General features: G+C 52.9%; 5 protein-coding genes across 5 annotated transcripts; 2 read left to right on the top strand and 3 right to left on the bottom strand.

The window, feature by feature from the left end:
• Positions 1–237: 237 nt before the first annotated feature.
• On the top strand, positions 238–2,935 carry J4E87_005158 (uncharacterized protein; the record flags this gene model as incomplete). The annotated part of the gene is made up of 3 exons (XM_049376774.1): positions 238–336; positions 387–826; positions 877–2,935. 3 exons carry the CDS (start codon positions 238–240, stop codon positions 2,933–2,935), a joined length of 2,598 nt encoding a protein of 865 aa, XP_049233630.1.
• Positions 2,936–4,165: 1,230 nt separating this feature from the next.
• On the bottom strand, positions 4,166–4,792 carry J4E87_005157 (uncharacterized protein; the record flags this gene model as incomplete). The annotated part of the gene is made up of 1 exon (XM_049376773.1): positions 4,166–4,792. One exon carries the CDS (start codon positions 4,790–4,792, stop codon positions 4,166–4,168), a length of 627 nt encoding a protein of 208 aa, XP_049233629.1.
• Positions 4,793–7,387: 2,595 nt separating this feature from the next.
• On the bottom strand, positions 7,388–8,484 carry J4E87_005156 (uncharacterized protein; the record flags this gene model as incomplete). The annotated part of the gene is made up of 2 exons (XM_049376772.1): positions 7,388–8,280; positions 8,481–8,484. The coding sequence occupies 2 exons, from the start codon at positions 8,482–8,484 to the stop codon at positions 7,388–7,390; spliced, it is 897 nt and encodes a 298-aa protein (XP_049233628.1).
• Positions 8,485–9,162: 678 nt separating this feature from the next.
• J4E87_005155 (uncharacterized protein) lies at positions 9,163–10,851 on the bottom strand (the record flags this gene model as incomplete). The annotated part of the gene is made up of 1 exon (XM_049376771.1): positions 9,163–10,851. One exon carries the CDS (start codon positions 10,849–10,851, stop codon positions 9,163–9,165), a length of 1,689 nt encoding a protein of 562 aa, XP_049233627.1.
• A 3,028-nt stretch (positions 10,852–13,879) lies between these two features.
• On the top strand, positions 13,880–18,124 carry J4E87_005154 (uncharacterized protein; the record flags this gene model as incomplete). Its single annotated transcript, XM_049376770.1, has 4 exons — positions 13,880–13,979; positions 14,032–15,718; positions 15,770–18,034; positions 18,085–18,124. The coding sequence occupies 4 exons, from the start codon at positions 13,880–13,882 to the stop codon at positions 18,122–18,124; spliced, it is 4,092 nt and encodes a 1,363-aa protein (XP_049233626.1).
• Positions 18,125–19,028: the final 904 nt, after the last annotated feature.

The following is a 19,028-nucleotide window of genomic DNA, read 5'->3' as shown; positions in this document are numbered from 1 at the left end:
CATTGCGCATACGCGCACTTCCTTCAGACTGCAAAAAGACACTAGTCTGGGCAGGACTCCCTGGGGCCGCCGTCATGACGGATCCAGCGTCGAAGTGTTTTGGTGGGGCGTCACGTGGGCCTTGACGCGTTCGTGCCTCCAAAGTTCGCGTGTAGCCGTGTCGCATCGCGCCTTCGAATCCAACAGCGACAGCGACCCACAGTCCACACATACAACACAACACCCTCAGTCGCAGCCATGGAAGACACCACCATGCTGGAGGGCTCACAGGGTCTGTTCGAGGAGCTCAATTTCACGATATATCCCAATGGTCTCTCGGAAGAGCGAATGCGCCAGGTATGCGACGCGTCTTATCAATTTCGAAGTATTGCTAACCGACGGCATAGATCGAAGATGCTATCACAGGCGCTCGCGGAACAATTGTACCCTTCCATGTAACCAAAGGCCGCATAGACAACCTAGAAGAAATCAGCTACATTGTCTCGGAGACGGCCGACTTCCCCGACTACTACCGCGCCCTCGATCTCATGATACATGTCGTCAAGCCAACATGGATAGACGCGTCGCTCCAGTCCAACAAGGCCAAGAATCCGCGAACATACAGCCCCGATCCTGCTCTCTTCATGAGCGAAGTAGTTATCTGCTGTGGGGACATACCGAGCGGAGACAAGGAAGCGATCGAGGGTGGTGTACTGGCATTGGGCGGGCAATTCGCACCGAGCCTCTCGAAATTCGTGACACATCTCATTGCACTAGATGTGAGCGAACCACGGTGTCAGCTCGCTATTAGTAAACGACTGCAGTTGTCAATCGTGCTCCCGCATTGGTAGGTTTGAGTCGAGGGCATAATAGTTGAATTGATCTAACACCACACAGGTTCGATGACTGCCTCAAAGTTGGCCGTAGAATATCAGAGCGACCGTATACACTTCCCGATCCCGAGATCCTCGCCGACATGGAACCAGGCGCCATTCCTCCTACACGAGTGAGCCAGCACATTCGAGACGCAGCCACACCAGACCCTCAAAACGATCCCGTACCCCCGCCGCCTCACCTAGAGGCACCCCGCGCGATCAAGGCCTTCGACGGAAAGCGTGTCAAGCTTGGCGAAGATCTGAACATCAGCACCAAGCTCAGGAATATCATAACGGGCATGATCAAGGCTGGAGGCGGCACTGTTACCTCGAAGATCGATGATGCAGACATGTATGTTTGCAATTACCGAGAAGGTTCAGATTATGTCAAGGCATCTCAAGCGCGAAAAGACGTGGGAAACGTGGGCTGGCTGTACTATCTCATCACACACGGCATCTGGACAAACCCCATGCAGCGGATGATGCACTACCCGCGGCCACGGGAAGGCATTCCGGGTTTCAACAAGTACAAAGTCAGCATATCCAGTTACACCGGCGAAGCCCGCATATACCTGGAAAACTTGATCAAAGCTACGGGTGCAGAGTTCACAAAGACTTTCAAGCAGGACAACACACATCTCATTGCTGCGCACAAGAACAGCGAGAAGTGCGAGGCTGCGGCGGAGTGGGGCGTGAACATTGTCAATCATCTTTGGTTGGAAGACAGCTACGCCAAGTGCAGGGAAATGCCGCTGACTGAGGGCCGTTACACATTCTTCCCAGCCCGGACCAACCTTGGAGAGGTCTTGGGTCAGACAGAAATCGATCGCGAGGCTACTGAGAAGATCTTCTTCTCAAAGCAAGTCAAGCCCACGAAAGCCGTCAAAGCAGCACCGCAGACCAATGACGTCCCAGCATCGAGCGTACCACCGCGGCAAAGTGAACCTCCAGCACCTCGCAGTCCGCCTGCTGAGAAGCCTAAGCGGGCGAAATCCGGAGGCAATGCACAAACACCGCTGCCACCTCGGCGTACCGATGGCAAAGAGAACCAGACGCCTGGCAGTCGGGGAGCCAAAGACCGCGCATTGGCAAAAATGCACGACGCCGCGCCAGACATTGCACAGTTCGAGAAGGAGATGAAGCGCAAGGGTGGTGTCATTCACGGTGGACGACGACGGGCAGAAGATGAGATCGACGAGGGAACGAAGCAAGCAAAGGGCGGCCGTGAATCTGTCTCCAGCAAACGCTCCATCGATGAAGTTGACGATGACGACGAGACAGAAGACGAAGCCACAGAGATCCCAGCAAAGAACAAGCGAGCAAAGAAGGAGAAGCTTGCGCCCATCAAGTTCCGCATGCTGATCTCCAAGGACGAGCGATGGGCCAACAACCCCGAGAAGGAATCAAAAGACAAAGCGCGCCTTCGAGAGCTTGGCCTCTTCATCACCGACGACTTCAAGAAGGTAGACCTAGTCTGCGCCCCCCAACCCGTCCGAACGAAGAAGTTCATCGCAGCCCTAGCCTGCGCCCCCACCCTCGTATCAACCAGCTACCTCGACTTCGCGCTGAAGAACAACAAGCTCCCCCCGGCAGAAAAGCACCTCCTCCAAGCTAGAGACTTCGAAGAGGCCAACAACTTCCGGCTCTCCGAAGCCCTCTCGCGCGCCAAGCAGAACAAGCAGCGCCTCCTCAAAGGCTGGACCGTCTTCTGCACAGAGAAAGTCGGCGGCGGCTTCGAAACCTACAAAGACATTGTCGAAGTCAACGGCGGAAAATGTGTGCTCTGGAAGGGCAGACCAACCACCGTCTTCTCCGCGTCAAAACGTAAACTCGACCCTTCTGACAAAGAGGTCAGTCAGAACCAAGTTGAAGACGAGGGAGACGTGTTGTACCTCATCTCCGACGCCGACAAGAAGGAGTTTACCAACTGGACTAAATTCCGCGAGTTGGCCAAGCGTGAAAACATGGTTCCGCGCATTGTCAAGACGGAGTGGTTGCTCGCTGTGGCGATGACGCAGTATGTGCACTGGACTCCGGAGTGGGAGTTGAGCGAAGAGGTTGTTAATGCTGCGAAGAAGTAGGTCTTCGCTTGTCGCAACTGTTCAACGGCTGATGATGGGTTGATTCTGTATAGACTCGCTTCGTGCGGTCGCGATATGGATGCGGGTATCTGTATTGGTATGTTTTGAGCGGTTTAAGTCATTGTTTTGTGTTGCATTGTTAGCGATAGGTCTACGGGTGGGGAGCGTGTAGAGCGCTGGTTTAGCATGTATATTGAGGAAGCTTCACGTTGGCTCATTTACCCGTATGCAAATGCTCCTGTCTCCGCCACGGTGATATCATGGGTGGCTGCCTGTCTCCTTTTTACCGTTCATTGTTATCAAGGCTAACATATCCCCTGTGGCACATTCTCTTGGCTCGGTCCGCGGGTGCGGTAACGCGTACGGCACAGTCGGGCCATGCAAGAGGTCTTTGTGGCACAGCGATCCCCTGTGTGAACTTCGCCGCTTATTGAACTGTGCCGTGGGTCTGTGTTTGGGCTGTTGATCGGTGATGCCGAGATCGCCTTGGAGATGGCTTTTGGATATGCGTCAGTGATGTAGAGGGTGTTTGTCCAGACGTGATCGGACGTGCTACTCCTCTTTGGGATGTACTTCGAGTATAACATCTATGACATTGACTGTAAGGCGAAGTCTTCTGTTACGGGATCAACGACTCTCAACTGTCTGGTTTGAAGTGACCGGCACAGAACGCATTCTCGGCTTTGTGCCCTGATAGGGATGTAGGAGCTTTTCTGCTCATAGAGTCAAATAGCTCTGGGGTGAATTCAGCATCGAGTATGATGTCATTTAAAGCTTACATGTCTCGTCCTAGACCAGAGCTTTTACCGGGGCTGGGGATCGATGCGCGTCGTTAGTGCTCACTCCGAGTGAGCCGAGATGCCAACACATACAACAACGACCAGGCAACCGGGAAGAAGAGTTTGGGGGCGAGTATACATAGTAGTATATGCTAGACGTAATATAGTGATGAAGTCAACTGTTAGTTAACGGCCTGGCATAAGATCAAAATAGATTGTTCAACTTTTTGCTTTCATAAGAGATGAGATAGAAGTGTCTAGATAATACTCGACTGCGTGTTATGCCAGGTGCAGGAGCGTAGACAGGGTATATAATAATGCTTGTGCAGAAAAGACCGCGGAATCGCGAAACAACAGAAAGACAGAGTAAGACATCGGAATCTTCAGCTCGTGAACTCCTCGTTACCGTCCGCCCTCCCTAAGGGCCTACATGTATGCCCAGACCCCCTCTCTACTCCGACGTCGTGTGAATGATCTTCGGAATCTGTGGCATCGCAATCATAGGCGTCGACTCGTAATACCGTGCCCGTTGACTAGCTGTACTCGTACTGCGTGCGCGCCCTGTCGGTGCCGGCCGTAAACTCATGTCACCCTCGTCACCACTCGGCGATATGGGACTGAGTACCATAGTACTAAGCGTACCGTTGCTCTGGCGACTCATCGCACTAACACCCGTACCAGCGCTCTCCGTATTATCAGCGATGGGGTCACTAGTCTCCTCACTAGGCGTGACCTGTAGTGGAACGAGATGCATGGTATCCGTACTCGATCTCTTGTTGCGCGCGTCCGCCTCCGAGTCGACGTATAATGTGACGCTGCTTGCGCGGACGCGGCTGAACATGCTGGTCTTGTCTTCGTTGGCGAGGAGGCCGGCGGTGTCTGACTTGCGGTTGTCGAGCTTCTTCTTTTCGCTTCGGCGGTGGAGATAGAAGATTAGGCAGGCGAGGATTATGGCGAGGAAGATGAGGCCGAAGACGACGGTGAGGGCGATGTTGGCTTTTGTCCAGTATCCTGAGTAGGGTACTGAAGCTAGGTCTTCGTCTGCGACGAGGTTGTTGTCTACTGGTATAGGTGACATGGTGGTGTGTGTTGGTGTGTGCGATGGTTCTCAAGTTGGATCTGTTGGTGAGGCTTCAGATGGTTGGCGAAGCTATTCGTGTATTTGTAGTGCTAAATAGGAGGCGATGTGGCGGTGCGATGAAGATATAACAACTACTACGCCTCGAAAATATGACGATGTATAGCTATGAGACTGTTGAGACGAACTTGCTCGAGTAGTCCTTTATGTGCTATTGCTATGAACTGGTACCGGGCACCAGGCAGACATAAGTCTCTCCGTAAAATGAAACCTTTGACGCACCGGCCTTAGATCCTGCGCCCATGGCGCTGGATCCGTGAGAAGGCGTCCAGTATGCGGCTCGAAAGTGGGAAAGATATGCTCAGCCTCAGCACGTTGTGGGGAAAGTAGGCCCATGAAGTCGGAGAAAAGTCACTGCGCCCCTGTGGTATGATGAGCAGCTTGGCGCAAAACAAGAGGCCTAACGAATGATGGGCGTCGAGAACGGCCGTCGAAGCTTGGACTACCGCGTCTAATCGAGGAATCAGAAGGAGCTGTGTGGCATTCTGGTGGTGGCACGGGTTCGTAGACGGCGGTGACGGGCGTGCATGTCGGGGCCCCATCTGTTGTCAATCCACTTGGGGGTGGTTCTCTACCGCGTGCGAGCCACGTCCGAGCGGTTTCGCTCGTTTTGTCTCCGCAGCTGAAGCTATCAATTCAGCTCGTGGAACCATACAAATTGAGTGGCTGCTCTTTTGAACGACTCCCCATTCCAGCTTCTTGCCACACAATATCAACACAGATTTGGCGGCCCAATACGAGGGCCTCTACAAAGACAGTGATGTGCCAAAGGGTTGTGCTGTAGGATCAACGTTTCGAAATTTAGGCAAGCACAGCCACCTGCGCTAAAAGAAATGAGCAGCAACAATCATGAATCGACACAAGGCTGAGCGCCTTACACTTCCTCTGCGTGTCTGCCTGAGCCAAGCCCAAGGAGGATTGGACGGCGACGTGGGCAAATTGTGGGGTGAGAATAGGCGAACTTGTTACGGTAAAGGAAAGCCATGATGCGAGTTGTCAAGCTCCCGCTGCGGCGCGTCATTGTAGAGATCGTGGGATGGGAGTTGGTGGCTACTGGACGCCACAAGCAGAGTATTTGCGGCGCGTCTGCGGCGACTATGCGGCGTGGTGGTGTCAGACCCTCATCTCATGCGTGCGCTGGCTGGTGAGTGGGAGCTTGCTGGCCAACGGGTGTGGTGTTGACGACGGCTGGCCTAACAACAGCGGGACGATGGGCGATGTTGGCTGACCCAACTAGCGTTCTCGCTAAAATGCGGTGCTATTCCTGGATCATGTCACGCCTTTGCGGTCAAATCTCGCTAGCTTTCTCGCTCTACACCGATAACTGTGAAAGCGTAGATACAATCTGGTATCAAGAATTTCTTTTGGTGCTTACCTAGGTACTGTATAGCCGCGAGCAAGAGGACAAGGCAATATATTCGCTCTTCGTAGGGATTCACTCACCGGCCGTCTGTGGTTGTGAGACCTCACACGACCAATTAGGGTTTGCCGCATGGCATCCTTGAGCTGCAAGAGTTGATGAAATCATGTTGATCTTTACTTTCCCTCTTTCTACATCAACCCATATCTAATATCTCTTCCTCCCTTTCTATCTCCAAAAAAGGTAGCATCATCGTAATTCATGATGTATTCCCCTCCACACATGTTGTTCCATCGTCCGAAAGGCTACTCCTGGAAAGAGGGTACTAACCCTGCTTTACAACGGCTTTCTACCCTCAACGATGCACCTGATGATCTCCTTCCATCCCTCACTATCAATGTGTCGCAGCCTGACGCTCTTATGACCTGGCTCGAGACAAACAACGCTTCCTTGATCTCAGACCTCAACGTCCATGTCGACGCGACTGACGCCGCACCTAGTCCTCAGCGATGGTGCTTGCTTTTCGACAAACTTCAAAGAGAGGCGACCAACATTCAAAACCTGGAAGTCTTCTGGGATGCAGAGGATCATCACATTGGGCTAGGCAGAAGCGTCGTTTTTGTACGCGGGCTGGCACAACTCAAGGTGAAGAAATCGTTGGAGATTGCTGGGCAATATGCCATGCAATGGCCGGGATACTTGGAGGAAGAGATTGGGTTGAGACCAGTTGACAAAAATATTTTTCCAGGAAGTGATTGGGTAAAAATGTTGAGGAACTATCAGAGAGGGACCGAGAGCCGGGATCCTCGTGTTATCACTGAGGATGGAACTTGGGACCTACCGATGCGCATGGACTTCACCGATCTCTCCGTATTGTCACGTTCTATTTCGTTATCTATATAGTCGGCTAAGGATTCGCCCACACGCTCATTCGGAGGGTCAGGTAGCAAGCGAGGTCAAGGAATGTTAATCTTTGCGGCGATACTATTGACGTGGCAGTTCCAGTTCATGTCTGTTGCTTTACCTCTTTCGGAAAGAGCGTCCAACTACTACTCAAATATCTTTCCACCTTATACAACAGAGGAACACAAAACGTCTAAATAGGCCCTAAACTTTTGATTCATTCTTCAGGTTAACGTATTCCAACCATCAGATATATCCCCATCCCACAACCCTCAACTAGAAAAGCCCTGACCACAAACATAATCCCCAACCCACCCAGCCCTCACAATCTCCTTCAACAGCATCGCACTCCCCTCCCTCTCCACCCCATCAATCCACCGATCAATATACTTCCCATCACCCGCCTTACCAAAATGCTGCACACACTGTTCAAACCCCACCTTCAGCTGACCAGCCTTGTGTACCTCGACCCATTCCGGACAGATACGCTGCATCTCTTCCAGGAAAAACTGTCGAAGCTTTACTTGCGTTTTGTACTCCTCATTAACATATTCGATGTTGAGGTAGGCGAACACTGCTGCGGTGGAGTCGGTCAAATCTAGGAATGAGGGGAGTTGGCATGCGAGCCATAGGGGGGCGGTGTGAGTGCATTCCCAGTTGGGGATACTGGTTAAGGCGCCGGTGGAGGAGACGAGGATTTTGGATAAGTGGAGGGAGTGGTGGTGGAGCACGAATACCTCTTCCTCCGCCTGCTCAGGAAAAACCTTCGGTATGAGATCAAGTAGGCGCTGCGCTCGCTGTTTACCTTCTTCGACCTTTCCACGGGCATATTGAAGGCGCGGATCTGTATTTATTCTATCGATTTGTTTCTTCCATATTGTGGTGGCCGCTTCGTCAGGCTCACCAAGATAGGAATCGATGATATTTTGATAAATCGAGCGCTTGGTTTCGTCAAAGGTCTCAAGCTTGGACTCGTCGTCAAGATCAAGGAGGCTGAGCTGGAGTTGTGCGGCGAGCCAGTCTTGACTACGCTTGTAAGGACCGCGCGGGATGTTGTGGTCGATGTGTGCGCCCCAGAAGAAGGGCACGGAGACGATCTTGCCTAGGCCGACTTTCGTGGAGAGGATTGAGGCCTCCAGTGTAAGCAAGGCGATATTATTCAGGCCTGGCGTGGTTAAGTGAGGAAGTTCATTCGCGGGATACAGATTACCCAGTTGATCAAACCGCTGCTAGAAGAGCTGCAGAGATCATTTGACGCACTAACTGCTCTTTCGACAGTTAGACGCAGGATGTATTCTTGGCCACGGCCACATGTGACGGTGTAATCCTTGTCGAAGTTGTTCTGGGTTAGGAAAATTGAACTACGCATGGGTCTGGAGTCGGGATCTTCAGCTCTCGTCGCACGAGGGTTGTGATGTCCTCAATGCTGAGGTCGGTCGTCCACTCGGGCATCACTCCTGAAGACCGGTCCTTCTTCCACCGAAGTCCTTTTTGGGTAGTTACGGGCATGCCAACAAGAGTACACATTTTGATGACAGTAGTGGTGTTGGAATGTTTTGACTGTAATAACAGAGTAGTGATTTTGTCTTTCTTGTAGGGGAGGGGAGAAGTAGTGTGGGAACTAACACACTGCTTACTCGGAAGTATTCTCACCTTTCAAGACAGTGGCGTCAAAGCTCAGAGCCTTGTAGGTGCTCTTGCAGTGCGGAGGCTCAGCTGTATAGTATCACGAAGGTTAGGGGCGGAGGACAGGGCGATATTGATCATTTCATGCTCGCTATAGGTAAGATAATGAGCGAGACTATTTCGTTGTCGCGAACGACGTTGTTCTACGCATGTACTTTGTGGACTTCCTTATCCATAGAGACAAAGAGAAAATACCAGAAAAGGAAAAGATGCAACCCGCGACCATAGGTCATACTGCTGATGATATGCGCCGTCCCATGCAAGATTGACAAAAGATCCTTGACAATGAAAGAAATTGCCGATTTCCGAGAGAGAGCTCCCAATGCTATTCCATCTGCGTCAACACGCCCTCATTCCTCTTCTAATCCAACGAAAACTTCTCCCTCTTCCAAGTCTCGCGGTACACGGCAATGGTACTCGCGGCGTCTTTGCAGCGCTCTGGTGCACGGACGGGTAGGTCGACGACAGCGCGACGCAGGACGCCACGCGCAGGTACGCCGTAGAATTGGATGAACTTCTTGTGGTAGTCGCGGATCAGGCCGCTGAGAATGGCAAAGTGGCCTGGCCAGAGTTGCTCGGAAGGTGTGTTGCATATCGACGAAATGGCGTGCCAGTACTCTGACATGGGGATGGCAGGCGCCTTGGCGGCGAATGAGCGGAGTGACATGGAGGCGTAGCCAGCTCCAATACCGCGCATGCGCTGCGAGTATGTCTCTGGGGTTGAGTCCTCTTGCCAGCCTAGGCGCAACCGACCTTCCTTGGTGTTCATAGTACCGCGGATGCCAAACAGAGGGGGGCAGGCCTTGTGTAGCTTGGCCAGCGCAATGTCGATGAGAGGAAGGCCGTTCCACATGTACTTCTGGTCGCCGAACAAGCTGGCTGCTATCAAACCAATCTCCTGGATGATGCGTCCGTCGGTGTTGGCAGCCTCCTTTTCGAACTGCTTTACAAGGAACTTCTCGAAGCAGATCCAGACGTAGAGCAGGAACGCCGGGTATGCGGCTTCGTTCTCGTTGGCCAGCTGGGGAATTTGGTGGGAGACGATGTATTGTCGGATGTCGACCATGGGTCCGGGTGTTGTGAGGGCGATGTCGAAGCATTCGGTTCGGAGGCGCTTGATGGCGGCGACACTGTCCTTGCGCTCCACGGTGATCTGGCCAAGTCGAGTGCGGATGGCGCGTCGGGCATCACCAACGGGACCCTTGAGAGGGGAGGTTGGCTTCTTGTGTTCCTCCCAGAAAGCCTTGCGGAAGGCCTTCATGCGCTGGTGGAGTTCGAGGTATTTGGCGTGAATCTGATCGGCGCTGGTGCTAGTTGCCGGTGCGGCGGTGGATGGCTTTGGTGGTGCAGCTGCTTGTGTGGGAGCCGGCGCGGGGGTGGGCTGAGCGGTTGGCTGCTGTGGTGGTGCTTGCTGTCGAGCCTTCTCTGCAGCGGCCGCAGCCTCGGCAGCCTTCCGATCAGCTTCGTCCTTTTCCCTCTTCTGCTTCTCAGCGGCCGCCTGCTGCTCTTGCTGGGCTTTGATGCGGGCATCGGCCTGTTGAAGTTTGAGCTTGTGCTCTGCGGCTTGACGGGCGGCTTCTTCCTCGCGCTGTCTTGCTTCCAGAGCCCTTCGCTGAGCCTCGGCTTGCTCGCGGGCCTTCTCCTGCTTCAGGCGCTCAATCTCCTGCCGTTGAGCCTCTTCATGGCGAAGGCGCGCCTGCTCTTCTTCCAGGGCAATGCGTTCGATCTCAAGCTTCGCGCTCCTGAAGACGCGCTCGTGTTCCTCGGCAGCGTAGGCGAGTTGTTGAGCATGTTGTTTCGCGCGCTCATTCGCAGCTTGGTCCAGCTTCTCGTTGAACTCTCGGTCGGATATGCTGAGGCGGAGGTTGAACTCGAGGGCTAATTGCTTGGCCGGGCTCTCATAGGGGTCGCGGATGAGGGATTCGCGCTTTTGGCGGTGACTGCTGCGGCGATTCGGCGATTGGCGTGTTGGCGAGGCGTCCATGAAGCTGGAGCTGAAGGAGGTGGCGGTATGCATGCTCGACGACGAGGTGCCCGATCTGGCGGGCATTCTGGCGCCGTGACGTTAGTTGGGGTCAGGGTGCAGTTGTTGAAAAGGTGGTTGGTGAGAGCGCGACGGTCAAAGAAGTCTAGTCGGAAGCTAGCAGCGACCAGCTCCGACTCACGTGACATCGCTCATCCCTGCAGCAGCTTTCACCGCGCTACGCAGCTCCATTGTAGTGCTGGCTAGCGTACCTGGACATCAATTGATCAACGGGTCGCGCACTTTCCAAGTCGAAGCACTCGCTCGATGTCTGACGTAGCTTCATCAGCAGCTCCACCTGGGCCGTCGATTGATTAAGATGAGATGGAGTCAAGGACGCTGAGTCGCGCCTTGGGCAAACACGCCATGTTGCGCCTTTCATAAAGTTCACAGGATGCGTCTGTGCCCAAGCTGGTGGGACTGCACCCGCCAAGCTGCGACGCTGTGAAGGAACGCGCAGGCCCTGGAGAGGGCCGTTTCACTGACAGAATGTGACAAGCTGGGGAACGATGTGACTCCTGTCCTCGAGTTTCAGCGCGGCATGGCGCGCGAAGCCAGCATATCTGTCAGATTGTTGGACTATCGAATGCCGGACATGACAAGCTCGCAACCCCAGCGCAGTGGATCCATCAATATAACCTCGACCCTTGCGCCGCCCTCCCGCGACGCTGCAGCGGACTGTTGTTCGTGTCTAGAAACGCGCGCCGGCTAAGCCTGCCTTGAAACGTACAGACCCAAACGTGATGCTTCACCTGGGGCGCGCTGAGACGCAGGCCGACTGCTGCTGGCGGTATATATACCAGCTCTTGCCGGCAGCGCCTCAGCCCCCACGGCCCGGCGCTTGCTTGTATCTACGTTAATTTCTCACTCCTTCAGTTCGGCGCGGGAAGCTGCATATCTGGCTTCGCAAGTGACGTACGCCGCTTAGACCTCTCCCAGGCACGCGGTTAAAAGAATTCGCCGAACTTAGCGGTGTCTTGGCACATCACAACACTATAAGTACACCACTAAAACAGCATATAATATTATATTTAAGAGCTTAGAATCTTAGCTAAGGCATTATTAAAGCTGTATTTTTAACTATCGCGACTTTTTTTGTAGTTGTAAAGTTATAAAATTATATTTTAGACTAAATATAGCTATTCTAAAATCTTAAAACGTTACTACGCAGTTATTTAACTATTTAAATTTTTGCAATCTTATAGTCTTTAAAGCATACTATCTACTTGTTTATTAATAAAGTATTATAAGACTTTCTGCTACTCTTTAATAGCTAATTCTCTTATTTTAAACTTATTTTAGTATAAGAAACAAGCTATAAACTACTTTAGTAGCTACTAGTAGTTCTTAATTAGTGCTAAATTAGAGAACTATAGACAGTTAAAGTAGTGCTCTAGTTTATACTCTTTTTTCTAGGTCTATATAATATTCTTACGCTTAGAAGAGCCTCTACTATAGCTACTATTATTATCTTTTTTAAGCACAAAGTTGTTTCTCTAGAGAAGCTAGAGCTTTATAATTAGCTCTAGAATCTAATCTTAATATACTTATAGACTTATCTTGCTATTACTGCTTTTAGTAGTGTAGAAGGTAAGATCTAACTTAAAATTATAGCTAATAGCAGCCTAAGAATACTACTATTTCTAGCTTTTTTTATTACCTTAATTAAGTGTATACTAAATATAATTAGTATAGTAACGCTTCTTAGGCTTTCTAATAATACGAACCTTCTCTTCTAGACCTATAGACTAGTATATCTTATTGCTAAATTGTACTTGTCTCTATTACTCTAGTTTTAGGTACTTTTTTAGCATATTTCTAGCTTAAGATCTTCTTTTTTTAGCTAGATTCTTTAACACCTAGCTCTTCTAATATGTAATACACTTATAATAGTTAAGAGAGCCTAGGTAAGTCTTTAGAGTTCTTTTATAGACGTCTAAGTTAAGTTTCTCTATAATTTAAGCCTAGGTTATTAACCTTGCAGTCTATCTAAGATCTTAAATAAACTAGTTAGCTTACTCTAAGTCTTTTAGTAAAAGAAGAGGTAGGTAGCCTTGTTTTTTAGGTACAATCTTATTATTATAGTATCTTTAGTCTATTATCTAATTATTCTACCTAATTATAGCCTATCTCTACGTCTTCTTAACATTATTATACCTAAAAAAATTAATATAGTTAAAGAAGATCTTCTAATACTTTATGTAGTCTGTAGCACTCTTAATACAAGCTTTTTTTAGTGTGTTATAGGCGGGATTTGTTATTTTAGGTACAGCAAAAAAGATGCGCGTAAAAAAACCTAGGGGTTCTAGGGTAGTTATAGTGTTGTAGGGGGGTACAAAGGCAGACGTGTTAGGACGGAAACATTTTAGTAGGGTAGGCGCACTAAGTTTGGCGAATTATTTTAACCGCGTGCCAGGCTCGCTCGTTTGCGGAAGAACAGGCGATCTTTGCCCAAACCGTGCTGCTGGCCAAGTCCCGCCATAGCCATCACCACCTCGAGCACGCTGACGGCCCTCTTGCCTGCCCTCTGCCCTCTTCCTGCATCCCTCCTGCCCGCCCGCCCCGATCGCTCCCTCCTTCGAAGCACTCTCTCCGCCCGCATTTTGGTTGTACTGCCACCAACAGCCCGCCCCAGGGAAACCGCGCTCTTTGATCTGGTCGACCCTCCTTATCAACCCTCCTAGACCAACGACACATCTGTCTGAACACGACACCACCCGCTTCTGACTTGCAGAGCACCACCCCGAGTAATCATCGTCTACGAGAGTATCCTCTTCGCCCCGAGCACCGCCCAACCAGCACGCTTACCCCAACGTGAGTTGTCCCCCGCTAGCTCGCTCGCTGAAGCATGCCGCTGCCGACCCTGCATCTGTCCCCCATCTGCCTCCTTGCACTCTCACCACCTGCATCCCTTCGCTCGCTCGCTTTCCCAACACCATGCTGATTGCCCGCAGATAAATCCATCACACTTTTGACCAATTCGTGTCCGACCGTCTCTTCTCCAACAGCATACACTGCAAGCGGGCATTGAATCATCCACACTACATTATCCACTATGGATCAGCAACAAGGCCAGCAGGGCCCCATGGGTCCCGCCGGTCGTCGTCTGCACATTGCGCATCGCCGCAGTCCGTCAGAGCTGACACCGCTGATGAGTACGTGGAGCTATCCGATAGCCACTTTGGGCCATTGCTGACAGCTGCACAGTGGAACAGCTCGCCATCGCACAGCAGATCGAGGTCCTCCAGCAACAACAGCAGCAGATTGCCGCAACGCACCAGCAATATGTTAACATGGGCATGATCCAGCCGCAGCAGCAGCTCGGCAACTTCCAGATGCAGGGCCAGATGCCCAATGTCTCGCCCCAAGTCAACAACTACCAGTTCCCCCAGCAGATGCAGCAAATGCAGCAGCAGCAACACCTCGCTGTCCCTATGGGCGCACCAGCCCAGCCTGGCGCCCACCGCCGCAACCAGTCCGCCCTGCCCCAAGTCGGCATGGGCGGCCCACCCCCCGCTCCTTCCTCCGGTTCGTCTGGCTTCGGCGAGTTCGGTGCACAACAGGGTGGCCAGGGTAGGGAAAACGTCAACCCTCGTGGCCGAGGCGGTGGCAGTGCTGGCGGCTCCGGACACACCCGCCGTCACTCGCTAGCTCTCGCCGACGCGAAGAAGGCTGCCGAACAGGCCGAATCGAAGAGAAAGACTTCGGGCTTCCAGTTCCCCATCCCCGGCTCGACCGAGGGCAGCTCCAACCGTGATGCCAGCCCCAGTGGAAACAGCGCTTCCAACGACACTTCCGCCCGTGGTGGACGAGGTGGCCACGGCCGCAGCCAGAGCATGGCTGTCGGACGCGGCGGTGGAAGTGCTGGCCGTGGCGGTCCTTCCTTCTCCTTCCCAGCTACCAGCGAGAACCCTACCAACCAGAACAACGGTCAACAGTCTGACTTCCAGCGCCGTGGCAGCCAGGGCCATGGCAGGAGCCAGTCTCGCAACTTCGAGGGCAACTGGAGACAGCCCCAGAACAACACCCAGCAACAGCCTACGCAAGACAACCAGTCCCAGAACATGGGCAACTTCAACATGAACCAGACCGCCAATGCCGCTCCTTTCCAGCCTGGCCACCGCACTCGTGGATCGGTCAACCAGTCCGTTGGTTCTCTTGGCAACTTCCAGTACGGCGGCCAGCCTCAGATGCAAATGGGCAACCAGGCCCAGCTTCTCCTGCAACAGCAGATGTTCGGCCAGCCGCTAAACCCCATGCAGATCGCTCATTTACAGGCTCTCCAGGCCGCCCAGATGCAGGGCGGCGGTCTCGGAGGCAGCCAGCATGCACCGCAGATGGGCATGCAGCAAAACCAGCAGCAGCAGCGCAAGACGCTATTCACTCCTTACCTCCCGCAGGCCACCTTGCCCGCTCTCCTCGGCGACGGCCAACTCGTTGCCGGAATCCTCCGCGTCAACAAGAAGAACCGCAGCGATGCTTATGTCACAACTACTGATCTGGATGCTGACATCTTCATCTGCGGTAGCAAAGACAGGAACCGAGCTCTCGAAGGAGATCTGGTCGCTGTCGAACTTCTTGACGTCGACGAGGTCTGGGGTCAGAAGCGCGAAAAGGAAGAGAAGAAGAAGCGCAAGGACAACGCAGACCCTCGCGGCGGTAGTATCGCCGTCAACGATGCCACTACCCAACCTGAGACTGGCTCTGAGGGTGGCATCCGCCGACGTGGCAGTCTCCGCCAGCGACCCACACAGAAGAAGAACGACGATGTTGAAGTCGAAGGCCAGAGCTTGCTCCTCATGGAGGAGGAGGAGATCAACGATGAGCTCAAGCCTTTGTACGCAGGTCACATTGTTGCTGTTATCGAGCGTGTTGCTGGACAGATGTTCTCAGGGTAAGCAAACACATCATCTTCATTTAAGTACTTCACTAATCATTGCCATAGATCCCTCGGACTCCTGCGTCCCAGCAGCCAAGCCACCAAGGAGAAGCAGGAAGCTGAGCGACAGGCTCGCGAGGGCAACTCCGGTCGCTCCCAGCCGGAGACCCAGAACAAGCCTAAGATTGTCTGGTTCAAGCCAACAGACAAGCGTGTGCCTTTGATCGCCATTCCCACCGAGCAAGCCCCACGTGACTTCGTCGAGAAGCACCAAGACTACGCCGACCGCATCTTTGTTGCATGCATTAAGCGATGGCCCATCACCTCTCTGCATCCTTTCGGTACTCTTGTCGAGCAGCTCGGTGTTATGGGTGACCTTAAGGTGGAAACCGACGCACTCCTGCGCGACAACAACTTTGGTCCAGATGACTTCTCCGACGCCGTCATCAAGAACGTCGGCTTTGAAGACTGGTCCGTCGCCAACGACGGCGAGGAGGCGCTCGAGAGCCGCCGCGACTTCCGCAGCGAGGAGACCTTCACCATCGACCCCAACGGCAGCAAGGAGCTTGATGATGCCATTCACTTCAAATACCTTGATGACGGCCGTGTCGAGATTGGTATCCACGTTGCTGATGTTGCCCACTTCATCAAGGCCAACTCGCTTGTTGACCGTGAAGCCAAGAAGCGTGGAACTGCGGTCTACCTTATGAACCGCACCGTGAATATGCTTCCGCCGCGTCTATCCAACGACATCTGCTGCCTCAACCCTGGCGAGGAGCGCTACACAGTCAGTGTCGTCTTCAAGGTCGATCCTACCTCTGGTAAAATCTCAGATGATGAGACCTGGGTTGGCAAGGCTGTGATCAAGAGCTCTGGAAAGCTGTCCTACGACGAGGTCGACACCGTTATCAACGGTAACGACGGTCCAGTCTCGGCAGCCCGTGCTAAGGACATCAAGATGCTGCATCACATCTCCCAGAAGTTCCGCCAGGCTCGCTTCGGCGACCGCTCCAGCGATGTCAAGGCTCTGCGCCTCATGTACCAGCTGGACGACGAGAATGTTCCCGTCGAACAGAACATCTTCGATTCTTCCCCTGCCCACGAGTGCATTGAGGAGCTCAGCCACCTCGCCAACACCTTTGTTGCGAAGAAGCTCGCCACTGGCTTGCCGGAGAAGGCTCTCCTACGCCGTCAACCTCCGCCTAACCCCCGCCGCTTGACGACTATCGCAGAGCGTATGGGTGCCATTGGCTACGACATCAACACCGAGAGCAGTGGCACTCTCCAGAACAGCTTGTTCGAGGTTGAAGACGATGATATCAGGAAGGGTATGGAGACCCTCGTCATCAAGTCGATGCCTCGTGCCAAGTACTTTGTTGCTGGCAGGCTGCCTCAGGATCAGTACCCTCACTACGCCCTGAACCTTCCCCTCTACACCCACTTCACCAACCCATCCCGCCGCTACGCCGACATCATTGTCCACCGCCAGCTGGAGGCTGTCCTCTCTAACGGTGCCATTGAGTTTACTGAAGACATCGAGGCTTTGGCCAAGACCGCCGAGATGTGCAACACCAAGAAGGACTCCGCCCATGCTGCCCAGGAGCAGAGCGTTCACATCGAGGCTTGCCGCAAGATGGACAAGGTCAGGCAGGAGAGGGGCGGTGATCTTATCGCCGAAGGTATCGTCCTTTGCGTGTACGAGTCCGCTTTCGATGTCCTTATTCCCGAGTGGGGCTTTGAGAAGCGCGTCCACTGTGACCAGCTTCCTCTCAAGAAGGCCGAGTTCGACAAGAACAAGCGTCTCCTTGAGCTCTACTGGGAGAAGGGCGTCCCATCGTCCAACTACATTCCCGAGGACGAGAGGCCGAAGCACGGCTCACTCAGATCCGCCAACGCTGCGGCTGCGGCGCGTGATGCTGAGGCGGCTAAGCAGCGTGCGAGGGAGCAGGAAGAGGCCCAGCGCAGGCAGATGGACACTGGAACCATGTCGACTAACGAGGAGGCTGCGTTGTTTGATGATGACGACGATGACGACGACTCCAACGACCTCAACTCGAACATGGCCGGTGTTTCTCTCAACCCTGACCGCCCGACTCAGAGCATGCCTCCATCGCCTACCCGCCGCGATCTTGCTGGTGCTCCTCACCGTGTCAACTCCGACTCGAAGATCGCCCAAAGCGCTGGTGATGCTGCAGAGTCCAAGTTGACCAACAAAGAGAAGTACCTCAGCTGGTTCACTCTGCGCGAGCAGAACGGCGACTACATCCAGGATGTGCGGGAGATGACACGCGTCCCAGTCATCCTTAAGACGGATCTGACGAAGAGCCCTCCGTAAGTAATGCCCATCACTACGTTCTGAATGTCACTAACCTATCTTTCAGTTGCTTGACCATCCGATCTCTCAACCCCTACGCTTTGTAGACGAGACGTCTCGCTCAGTCCGACCTGGTATCCGGCCTTTTCGGTAGCTTATGTCGACTTGGTATAGAAAATTGAATGGAGGATACATACTAGGTTGTGCAGGAGGAGATGAACGGTGATCTGTGTATTGTTTATTTGTATGCGACGACGATATCGGCAGTCGCGATATATCGTTGCAGCTCTTATACACAGTAATTTTCCGTAGTACAGTAATGTGTTTATCCCTGCGAGAGCGCCTCTGGCCATGCATAGTTCACTTTGGTTTCTCTTGGTACCCGCCTGCATTGACACCCACTCCCCACATCTCGTTCAGGCCTGGATAAGGCTGCTCAAGAGCCGTACAAGGCGACAAGGCAACGAAGTGAGCAACAGTGTGCCCCCTCATTGACATCCTGATTACTACATTGGAAACGCGGCCTCAGACAAAGATTGGTTGGTTTGAGGTGGAAACATACCGAATCGTGACCTCTCCTCGGCATGATCGAATGTGACAAGCCGCGCTATACGGCATCAGGTCGATGCCGTGCAATCCGAATCTTGACCAGCGGATCTGCGACTTCCCATCCCCTGTCAGAGGCGGTCTGTGTGTACCTGCATGTGTTTGCTGTAGCGAACGAGAGCCTGACGGCCTGAACCGCAGCCGAAATAGCAGTGGTTCTCCATGAGGCTTGGCAACGTGAAGACGTTTTGGGTGCATCAGCCACCCGATAATCCATCCCTCTTAACCTCTCAACCCATCTGGGGTTCTCTCGGCGCAACACGCAAGCGCTCACGACACCACGATACCCTTATAGAAGTATTTACAATCATGACTGCGCTATGAAATACGGCCAGTAGCTTGATGTTGAAACGTTTCGCTAGCTCTTCGCTGCTGGAAACACACCCCACCAGCGTCATGACAGAT

Source organism: Alternaria ethzedia (genome assembly GCF_023757985.1).
Source record: "Alternaria ethzedia strain BMP 0044 chromosome Unknown scaffold_10, whole genome shotgun sequence".
NCBI lineage: Eukaryota > Fungi > Ascomycota > Dothideomycetes > Pleosporales > Pleosporaceae > Alternaria > Alternaria ethzedia.
Note: the sequence above shows the minus strand (reverse complement) of the source record. Positions and strands in the feature narration are given on the sequence as shown.